The sequence below is a fragment of the Schistocerca nitens genome, chromosome 2 (genome assembly GCF_023898315.1).
Source record: "Schistocerca nitens isolate TAMUIC-IGC-003100 chromosome 2, iqSchNite1.1, whole genome shotgun sequence".
In the NCBI taxonomy this organism is placed as follows: domain Eukaryota; kingdom Metazoa; phylum Arthropoda; class Insecta; order Orthoptera; family Acrididae; genus Schistocerca; species Schistocerca nitens.
The window spans coordinates 84,387,681-84,399,859 of record NC_064615.1 but is presented as its reverse complement, the minus strand read 5'-3'; the positions used below and the strand labels follow the sequence as shown (position 1 = coordinate 84,399,859).

Genomic DNA, 12,179 nt, shown 5'->3' with positions numbered 1-12,179 from the left:
ATCTGTTTCAAAGACTACGTATAGTGCCACCACCTACTGGAATTTCATGAAATTACAGGAGCTGAAGCAGGAATATTCCACAACATTCCACAATAAATGTGGCATTTTTTCCATCTGAATCTGGCCAAGAAAAAAATGTGTAGCATTACTTATTGAATGCCACTTGTACATTGTGCACAGCCGATTGGCATAATAATCTGGAGTTATCATTGGTCTCCCATATTCCAATTTTGAAGTTAGCAACACTACTCAACACTTACACATCTAAAACAATTGCATAATACTCTTTGCAACTTCAAATTTTCATCCCCATCAATGAATGTCTGATACTGAATACTCAGCTGATCTTCAGTCTGTTTCATTGTGCACTTGCTAAGCAGAAACATTTTACCACTTTTCTTAACATTTCTTTTAATACCTGTAGCAACTGATACTATAACAGCCATATTGTCACTGATTCCCTCTCAATTAGTAGTATCCAAAAGTTTGGTTCTGTCATCAGGAACCATAAGACATTATTATCTGAGCTGTTTCTCTAACCAACTACTGAAGGCAAATTTTGGATAAAACATTCAGTATAACAGTCAAGAATGTGTATATGGTACTTGTTCTAATTACAGTTCTTCCTGCCCGCATCTCGTGGTCATGCGGTAGCGTTCTCGCTTCCCACACCCGGGTTCGATTCCCGGCGGGGTCAGGGATTTTCTCTGCCTCGTGATGGCTGGGTGTTGTGTGCTGTCCTTAGGTTAGTTAGGTTTAAGTAGTTCTAAGTTCTAGGGGACTGATGACCATAGCTGTTAAGTCCCATAGTGCTCAGAGCCATTTGAACAGTTCTTCCTGACTACAGCTGGTAAGTTGAAATATTCTCATATTATCACAGAGCTTTCAAGTTTTATTGGTTTATTCAGGCATTACATCTATCTGTAAAAGCTTCTGATTACCATGTTTGTCTCACCTTTGACACTTACCTTCTCTCAGATTATTTCACATTTAGATCCATAATAGCCTCCCTGGGCATTATGAAGTTTTTTAGGGCAATAAATAACCTTTTACCATTAGCATCCAGACTATCCTCACAGTATACACACTGATGAGCCAAAGCATCAAGACTGCCTGCTTAATACACTACTGGCCATTAAAATTGCTACACCACGAAGACGACATACTACAGACGCGAAATTTAACGGACAGGAAGAAGATGTTGTGATTTGCAAATGATTAGCATTTCAGAGCATTTACAAAAGGTTGGCGCCGGTGGAGACACCTACAACGTGCTGACATGAGGAAAGTTTCCAACCGATTTCTCATACACAAACAGCAGTTGACCGGTGTTGCCTGGTGAAACGTTGTGATGCCTCGTGTAAGGAGGAGAAATGTGTACCATCACGTTTCCGACTTTGATAAAGGTCAGATTGTAGCCTATCCCGATTGTGGTTTATCATATCGCGACATTGCTGCTCGCGTTGATTGAGATCCAATGACTGTTAGCAGAATATGGAATCGTTGGATTCAGGCGGGTAATACGGAATGCCGTGCTGGATCCCAATGGCCTCATATCACTATCAGTCAAGATGGCAGTCATCTTATCCACATGACTGTAATGGATCGTGCAGTCACGTCTCGATCCCTGAATCAACAGATGGGGACGTTTGCAAGACAACAACCATCTGCACGAACAGTTCGACGACGTTTGCAGCAGCATGGACTATCAGCTCGAAGACCATTGCTGCAGATACCCTTGACGCTGCATCACAGACAGGAGCGACTATGGTGGTGTACTCAATGACGAACCTGGGTGCACGAATGGCAAAACGTCATTTTTTGGGATGAATCCAGGTTCTGTTTACAGCATCATGATGGTCGCTTCCGTGTTTGGCGATATCGCGGTGGACGCACATTGGAAGTGTGTATTCGTCATCGCCATACTGGCATATCACCCGGCGTGATGGTATGGGGTGCCATTGGTTACACGTCTCTGTCACCTCTTGTTCGTATTGATGGCACTTTCAACAGTGGACATTACATCTCAGATGTGTTACGACCTGTGGCTCTACCCTTCATTCGATCCCTGCGAAACCCTACATTTCAGCAGGATAATGCACGACCGCATGTTGCAGGTCCTGTACAGGCCTTTCTAGATACAGAAAATGTTCGACTGCTGCCCTGGCCAGCACAGTCTCCAGATCACTCACCAATTGAAAACGTCTAGTCAATGGTGGCCGAGCAACTGGCTCGTCACAATACGCCAGTCACTACTCTTGAACTGTGGTATCATTTTGAAGCTGCATGGGCAGCTGTACCTGTACACGTCTTCCAAGCTCTGTTTAACTCAATGCCCAGGCGTATCAAGGCCGTTATTATGGCCAGAGGTGGTTGTTCTGGGTATTGATTTCTCAGGATCTATGCACCCAAATTGCGTGAAAATGTCATCACATGTCAGTTCTAGTACAATATATTTGTCCAATGAATACCCATTTATCATCTGCATTTATTCTTGGTGTAGCAATTTTAATGGCCAGTAGTGTAGCTGATTCCACATTTGGAAAGCAATACTGCAGTGATTCAGCCTGCCATGGATTCACCAAGTCCTTGGTAGGTCTCCAGAGGTTTGTAGCACCAGATGTCTATACACAACTCACACTTTTTGTTTAAATTATGGGTTATGATGCTTGGGTCAGCGGTTTGAGGGGACAAATTTGACACCTGGCAGCATCCCAGATGTGTTCTGTTGGGTTCATTCAGATTAGGCATATTTGTTGGTCAAGAGTTCAATGTGAGTTAACTGTCCTGGTCCTCAAACCACTGTAGCATAATTCCATCAGAGAAGACATTGAGCTTGCATGGATGCAGGTGGTCCACAATAATGTTCATGAAGTCCTAGGGCTGCAGACTTTTTACGGAGAAGATAAGGAATTGAGGAGAAAGCCTACAAAATAAACATTTCATTTCAAATGATTATTTTTTTTTTACAAAGAACAGCAGGAATATATTTAAAGTGTGCACATATATTTTATTTTACATTATTACTTGTACTTATTTATGGACTTTGCTTCTGTTTGAGTTTATGTAAGTAAAGAATTATCTATGATTAAAATTAAAATTCACTACTACCTGCAGGCCGGCCTGAGTGGCTGAGCGGTTCTAGGCGCTACAGTCTGGAACCGCGCGACCGCTACGGTCGCAGGTTCGAATCCTGCCTCGGGCGTGGATGTGTGTGATGTCCTTAGGTTAGTTAGGTTTTAGTAGTTCTAAGTTCTAGGGAACTGATGATCTCAGCAGTTAAGTCCCATAGTGCTCAGAGCCATTTTGAACTACCTGCAGTTCCACTTTTATAAGCTCAGTGGCACATTTGTTGTACCCCTCAATCCATTTATGGTTTATCAGTGAAAAGATTCTTTCTGCCTCAGCATTTGAGCCAGGAATTTTTAATATAAACACAATTACTTTCAGCAAATTGGGAACATTAACATTTTTAGCTCTCAGTATACACAAAATAATAACCCATCTTCTGCTTGCACAGCCTTCCATCTATGCTTTGCTTCAAAATAACCTTTGCATTACAAAATTCATCACATGAACAATTCTCAACTACATCATCTATCTGAATTGACTCAATTGTTTCCTGAAGATACTTAAATTTTAGTGCAGAAATTTTGTCCCCGTTGATATTTATCAATGCCTGTAAGCACCTAAAAGTCTAGATTTCATTATAATTTCATTCTTTATACAAAGAGGTTGGCATTAGCAATTGGTCTTCAAATTTGAAATTCTTCACATGAAACATAAAATTACATAAGATTATCTTCAACGTGTTTTCTGCTTATGGAACAAGTTAACTTATTGAATACTTTCTTTGTGCCACTACCAAAATACCTATCACTCATTATTTCCTCAATTTTGCTAGTATAATATAGGCTTCCATTATACTAACATCAGAGCACTCTAAAAACTTATAACAATTTAAAATTGCAACAACATGGGAAAAAAGTTAAATAAATCTCCAGGCTTAACTCTCTTCCAATGTTGTCAGAATCATTTAAAAATGTCTTTAGAGCTTTTGGACAATCACTGCTACTTTTTATGTAGCTTTTAATGGGTTCCCAAAACGTAATGATTCTGTCAACCAGTTATGTTGATAAAAGCCATTCAGTTGGTACGTTTTAGAATATTTCATTTCATTCTACATCTACAAATTCAAAAAGGACTTTAGACTTTTCTTTCATTGCAGAAATGGAGAAGTGACTATATATTTTTAGGACTGGTTTACTTGTTCACCACAGAAGCAGAGATTGTAGGGAAAGCCAAAGGCATGTTAGACGAAATAAATTATTTTAACTACCATTGTAAAAGTCAGAAAAATGTGGGATAAATTTGAAATAATATGGAACACAGGATATGATATAGGATGTATGGGATGGTTGTCAACCCTACGCAGTCCATTGCTGTCGTGGTGCCCTCAATTACCAGGTCTCATGAAAGCCCTAGTGAATGTCCACCATAGCATAATACTGCATCCACTGGACTGCGTCTGCTTGTTTCAAGCAGCTGTTCGCTTTGAGGATGGCATATCTGAACACAACCATCAAACAGGTGTAACAAGAAATGTTACTTATTCAACTAAGCAACATGTTACCATTTTCCACGGTCCAATCTCAATGATCTCATGCTCACTGCAATCGTTATTTACGATGTCACTGGGTCAACATGGGAACATGTACAGGCAGTTGGCTGAGTTACACGTTCAACAATATGCACTAAATGGTGCGCTCTAAAAGATTTGTGCTTGCACCAGCATTGTATTCTGTTGTCAGATCTGACACAGATGATCACCTGTCCTCCTTTACAGAGTGGGCAAGCTTCTGACATCCATATACTGTGATGAGTAATATTGTTTTTCAAATGTAACCCATTTTAAATAACAAAAAACAGTTTTTAAGAGCAATTTCCTAAGTGTCCCCTATGGTTATTTTATGTACTGATGACACATTCAGTTGTGATGAAATGAGTGTCTAAGAAGCCCCAAAGCAATTAGGAATAAACAAAACAGTTTCTTTTTTAATTTGTATAAGGTTCTACCAGTCACTGACAGAGAATAAAGTTATAATATTTTTTCATATGGGTGGGGCAGCTTGGTTAAATCTGAGTAACTACTTTTGTCAAACAATACCAAGAAAAATATTTCGAAAGCATAGTGAGTTCATAAAGTGTAATCTCAGCTGCACTGTTCAAGTTAGCATGTATTAATGTTGACTATGTATTCTCAGTTCATGCTCTCTTTGTGTCTAATACAACAAAAGCAACATGTTCACATATTTTTGTGTGTTCACTTACATGTACATATTTTAGCCTTTTTATTGGCACTTCCTGCAGCTGACATTCAGCTATTAATTACACTTCACTTTACTGAACAATTTTAACAGTGTATTCATGTGCCAGGTTCACAAATCTTTGAATGGGTACTGCTTGCACTGCTGTGGGTACATCCAAGTCAATATAGGATCTTTTAGTACTGGGGTTGATTCTCTTTAAAGGTCCAGACAAGAACAGAAAGTGTGTATTCTGACCATTGAGAAAGGTCCACACAAGTACAGAAAGTGCGTATTCTGGCCATTGAGAGATAATGGAGGTCTTCAGTTATATAGCTGACAGATAAAGGAGGAAAGCCTGTGAATACTTGAAAAGTTTGGTGAAATTGTCTCATTTGAGATGTGAAGACGGCTTTGCTGGTGGCTACTGAGTTCAGTAGGTGCAACAGATCATACACTGCAGCCCACATAAACACAAATTACATCTATCGAGTCAGTTCAAAGACCATTAACAGCTTATCTAGATGGCTAGCTATGTTGGCAAAAAGAGCTAGCAACACGTATAGAGCATAAGCACTATTAGAGTTGTGGAATTGTTCCTAGAATTGACTGAGATCCTCTGGTTTGAAAACAGGCTTAAACACATCTTGAATAAAACGTTGCCAATCTTGGAAGCCTACACCTTGATATCAGTTAAAACTGTAATGCCCATATAATAAAGTCACATGAGCACTACACACAGGATGCACCAATTAGAATTGCACAGTATGAGGAAGTGTGGTATACACATGTGGGTTTCTTAAGTTACAGAAACTCCTCTACATGCCCAACGATCAATTAAATACCATATTTGGTATAAGGCTTCATTAAATTTGGAGAGGGACAGTCATCCTTCCAGAACAGAAACTTTAAAAATGTAATATGGTGTTAGTTAACTGCAAGAGTGCCCATGATAAGGTCCCAGTATTGGTCTCACTTATTAATGTAATAAGGCCCATGAAGTTTTAGAATCAGAAAGCTTGCAAAACCAGAATTGAGCCAAATGAACCAAGACATTCCCCCCCCCCCCCCCAAAAAAAAAAAAAAAATAAATAAATAAATAAATAAATTAAAAAAAAATAAAAGTTTCATTGGCCTACTAAGAGAAAAGTAGATAACAGTAACACCATTTCTAATCTGACAAGTTCTTCCTGTTATTTTTTTTATACACAAAGCTACTTCAAAGTTTTCATCATTGTAGCATCTATTGCAATTAATATCTCAGTGTATGAGACAGTCATTATTCACATGATGGTGGCTTGATAAGTGAAAAGTCATATGTTGAAGACATAAAATGATGTTGTGGAATGTTAAGCAAGTGTTCCTTTTTTGTAATTACTGTAAAAATATATTATCTTTCGTTTAACCATCACGTCAGGTTCCTTTCATAACTGAACTGCATAAATATATTGTTACTATACTACAGAACTAATGCTACAATCTATTTATATTTGTAATCGACCAATACTTGATTCAGTTACAGTGCAGTGTGAAAGAAAAGCAATTTGATGATTTATTACAATTTGTGATTATGGCCTATGCTGTAATGCCTTTTAAAATGAATATACACAAGCATCCAACCTGAATACTTCGTTTTTCTATCATAAACATTGACCTGACGTGGCTGAGTTTCTGGTTACACAGAATAGTGTTTCTACTTAAATTATGAGGCAGCAAGGCAAGAGAATTATGCACTGCTTGGTAGATTCTTATACAATTTAGAATATGTTTGAGGTAAGAAAGGCAAAAGGATAATAATGTATACAAAATTTTAAAGCATCAAAATTTTTCAATTTTATTTTACACTTTCTAAATGCACACAATTGTGCACACAATATCTCTCACACATGTGATGCATGCTTGTGCCCGCCCACATATACATCACACACACACACACACACACACACACACACACACACACACTTTTATATACAAAAAGTGGAGAATACTATTACATGTCTTATCTTTTCACCCTGCATTAATTTGTGAACATAAACTTTCTTTCTCTTTGTCTCTTTATATAGTTATATAATTTATATATTTAAATATTTATTTACTTCACTCATATAAGAATAAGTGAAAATTATAAAACAAAGAGAAGTTTCTTTCCATACTAATATAGTAATTATCTTCCAAAAGATCACAATAGTGAGACACTTAAGTCCTTTAACAAACTGCTTTCCTCAGTAAAATACTCTTTACACATAGCACCTTGTTTGCAACATGGTAATAAATGACACTCATACCTCACCTTTTGTTTACAATATATTTCACTTGTTGAGTTTTATATAAAACATATTTGAAAATAATTTTAACAGCACCTAAATAAGACTGTGTAGCTCTTTCTGGTATAAGCGTAATTTGATACATTTATTTGTATAAATTTATAACAGTAAAATTAAGCTTAACTGTACAATCTATAAAAACTCATCCTGCAGACTGATAACTCTCATGTAAAGAATTATCTGCTGCTGCAACACCTCCATTATATGTCCAGGTCACAGACAATATACAACATAAACACACATTCTTCCCACAAGTACGTTACAATAAAAGTGAAATTAATACAATGAAAGGTCTGAAAAAGTTGAACTAAGAGAAATTCAGCATACCCAACTGATTCTAGGAAGTGGACTAGTTTAACAAGCATCTGCACAAGAAAATATACTTATGAACTAAGGAAAATACCATATGGCACATTTATACACCATACTCGGAACACATGAGAGTCAAACTGCATAGTCCTTCACCTGGTAACATAAGATGCGTTCTATTGTCTCTGACAACTAGAGAATGTTTTGTCCTCCTAGCACAAGGGCGGAGCTTTGTAAGGAAATTATATTAACAATGCTAGAACCATAGCACATGAAATGACACATTCAAGAACTGGACATTTCATATGCTGATGTTAATATATATAAGAATATATGAAGGGATCTTGAGCTTCATAACATATTTTATTTCCCTCACATTAGTAAAATAAGTTGACTATTGGATGAAACCAATGCACATGGGTACATTTGGAAATTTATTTTTAATATTCTGAATGTAACTAGAGTAATTTAGTTTTTCATGACTATTATGCGACTATTACATAATGGTGCTAATTTTTACAACTCCTTACAAATCCACAGAACAGTTTGCTAATGCTTTTCAGTAAAAATTAAAAATATTAAGCACTCTATACTGTAATCTGGAAAGCAGAAAAATTACACAACCAATTTAAAAGATGGGTGGCAATTGGCTGCACACAGCCTACTTTCCGACTTTATTATTCTTCCGTTTATCTGAAAACAAATTTTGACTAGTTGTGGTTCCTTACCGATTCATTTGATAAATGATTTTTGATTATTGAGAGTACTACCTCATTTCTTTGTGACCAAAAGAGTACTAAGAGTGAAACAAACACAAATGCACAGGATGAGTCTACTTGCAAGAAAAGCAGTCTAAAAACAGAACAAACATTTGAAATGGCACCTGCTCTTAAATCATTCATCCCATATTTTTAAGGGATATGTAATAAAATGAAGATCATTCCTATGTTACCAGTTAAGCTATAATCCACAACTTGTGATTGGAAATAATTTTAAAAAGAAAGGAAAGTGGTCCAGCTCCCTAAGAAATCAGAAGAAAAAGTAACTTAGAAAAATAGTTCAACTTACTAGATCTCATTTTTATAAAACTAAAGTGCCCTTAAAAGTATTTTATTAATTTCTTTCTTTTTTTTCATTCTTTTTATCTATCTGAAATGCAGTCTGCAGATTTTTTGAAAATCATTAACATACTACAGCAACAGCCCACAGTAATTTAAACAGTATACACACTACAGGCATTCAGTGAGAATTAGTACTGTACATAATTTGCACTACTAGCTGGTTCCTTTTCGAATGAAAAATTATACATGTATCAATATCTCTGATTGTTAACTTGTGATAGCGAAGGCGCATCAGAGACTGATGCAGGAAATCTACTATACATTAACAATGAGAGGAAAAAAATATACATCATCAATCTTTAAATATACAATATCTTTCTTTAAGACGCTTGCCAGTCTTTAGCTTATTGACACCTCAATCTTTCATTCTCAACTCTGTAACAGAATGTAGTAAATAAATCCCATCAATCTAGACTTTACTAGTGTGCAGTCTTTAAACAAGTGAATCACTACGTGATTCCAGGCACATGCAATCGTTCACTGGCTTGTTCCATTATATACAAGAATCTTCTGTGGTCAATAAAAATAAATACTATTTATATATGCAGAAGGCTGACAGGTATAATCTGATATAAATACATGAAACAGCATTGCACTTATTCTACAATCTGATCATCTTGCACACGATGTTAACTATGACTGTACCAACAGTATGCACAACAACATTTTAATATTTACATTCTCTGTTTGCATACCCACCCTCAGCTTTGAATACTAATAACACAGAGCCATCCCAGAACAATAAATACATTTGAAAAGTTTCTTTGTATGCAAAATGTTAAATTTTGAGCACACAGTCTGGATTTACAAATATGCTGCTAAATGTTCATGGAAAGTATTTAACAAAACAACACAGATGAGATATTCTGAAAGAGATTACGACTCTAAATTGTTCACATAACACCTGGTTCCATTGTAAGTTGTTTGCTTGTGGGATCATAATAGCCTGCTAAGTAGTATATATCATTATTATCATAAATAGTGGAGAACCTATGAGGTTCAGCACCCAGGCGCTGAATGTATGTTTCTAGTGGCAGCACTTCACATTTATGAGAGATTGTTTGAACATCATTTTCATCACTGTGTGGTGACTCAAACAATGCACCCTGAAATAAAACAGTAAGCATACTTGTAAAAAAACGCTCAGCTTATTTTTCACAAAAATTTCAAATTACACAGATCAGAAAAATTAATGAATGCAGCACACATCCTATGATATGGGAAAATTATGAGCATAAGCCCACAAATTTTAATACTGCATTATTTTCTCAGAACATTCACCACAATGCTACCAAAAACATCGAAAATAAATTAATCCAATGGAAAAACATAATTCTGTATCAGTTACAAAGTTTTATTTTATCCATAAAATAAAACTAAAGGACAGACACAGAATTGTATAATGTTTCATTATAATTAACAGTCACAGTCCTCACACCATAGTCCATAATGGATGTAGTAAATATAAATTAAAAATGTTTCATAGACGAGCATTTGGGGGTCAGTCTTGTTCCTTACATTTTTTATCCTTTTTAGGAACTACAGAATTTCCTAAACATTTTATGTGTTATTCATTCAGGAGAAGCAATGTCTTATCACTTTTACTGCCACTTTTTATATGTAGGTGCATTATCAGATTGCCTTTTATTAATTTATTCACTCAGGGATTATCTCTCAATGATGCTGGATATGCACAATATAATTAAAATAAAATGCTCAAATGGGAAATCCATGCAGCCAGAAACAGCGGTCATGTGTGTGAGAGTTGCATTTGTGTGTGTGTGTGTGTGTGTGTGTGTGTGTGTGTGTGTGTGTGTGTGTGTGTGTGTGTGTGTGTGTGTGTGTGTGTGTGTGTGCACGCACGCGCGCAATCTGTGATCTAATTCAGAACACTTTTCAGCCAAAAGCTTACTTGTATAGCAGTTTTTTCTCGTGCCTGTCTGCAACTCAACTTTTCTGCAATATGATGGGTAGCAGTCTATCTTTTTCAATATTCTCAAATATAAATAAAGACAGTAGTTTTATATATAATTTTTTAAACTGTTCTGTAGTTGATAATCTCCACAACATAGTGCTCCTTTCTTAAAACTCACTGCAATTTTGAAGTACTATGCCCTGAAAGGGGCAGAACAATATGAGCAGGTCATTTGTGGCACATAACGAGGCATGGAAATCCTTGATATTTACATTCAGACAAAGCATGAGACATCTGCTAGGAACAATAAAAGTGAAGTAGAGGCCAGTAAGACAAACTGTGTAAAATATTATAATATTGGGTGGTTATAATTGTGGTGCAACTACTCACGGAGGTTGAGTGTGGGCTGTAATTACTGCATGGCAGTGAAACTTGTTTGATATGTTAACACATTAATGCGGAACCAATTTACGCTGGAAAACAAATTAGTTCCAGTCGTGGCCACTAGGTGTAAACCTGGTTCTGTATGCAGTTTTCATGATTATGTGACATCCATACTGTCATTTGACAAGCAATAACATGAGTCAACAGTATGGCTATTGAGGAGAGACACTGTGTGTTATTAGTGAAACTGTTTTATGTGAACGGAAGCTATTACAGTGCTGCATTGAGAAAGTATCACCATCTGAAAGGTTTGAGGAGAGGCGGAATGTCATTAAATAATGAAATTAGAAAACATGGGTGAGCTTGGTGTGGCACCTGAAATAGGAAGGCGTCCTATCCCTAATGACACTTATTGACATGGTTGCTGTTGCTGTAATGACCATGCACCACATACCTCATGTAGTGCTACTGTCCATGCAGTGTCACAAAAATTATCCATTCCCATGGCCAACTGTACGCAAAGTTTGGTGGTCTGTTTTAAAATGGTACCCATAAAAGATGCAGACGGTGCAGCAACCAAAACATCATGATCTGCAGCAACATTCTGAATTTTCTCTTCAGTTTCTGTCTTTGATCAAAGTCAATGAATATCTACCGTTTTGCTACCATATGATAAGTACAGCACACACTGCCTCCATGAGTAGTTTAACTATAATCACACTGATTATGCAGTGAAATACTGGAAATGTTCTTCACTGAATGACTAAGGTGATCAAACAGTTTTAAATGTGAGAATGACATGGCTCTCAAATTATGGCAG

General features: G+C 36.6%; 1 protein-coding gene across 1 annotated transcript in view; it reads right to left on the bottom strand.

The window, feature by feature from the left end:
- Positions 1 to 7,114: 7,114 nt before the first annotated feature.
- LOC126235760 (serine-rich adhesin for platelets) overlaps positions 7,115 to 12,179 on the bottom strand; it is a 196,917-nt gene continuing 191,852 nt past the window's right edge. Inside the window, exon 22 of the mRNA XM_049944556.1 lies at positions 7,115 to 10,166. Coding sequence (XP_049800513.1) covers positions 9,954 to 10,166 — 213 coding nt within the window. The 3' untranslated portion in view covers positions 7,115 to 9,953. The remainder of the gene's footprint in view (positions 10,167 to 12,179) is intronic.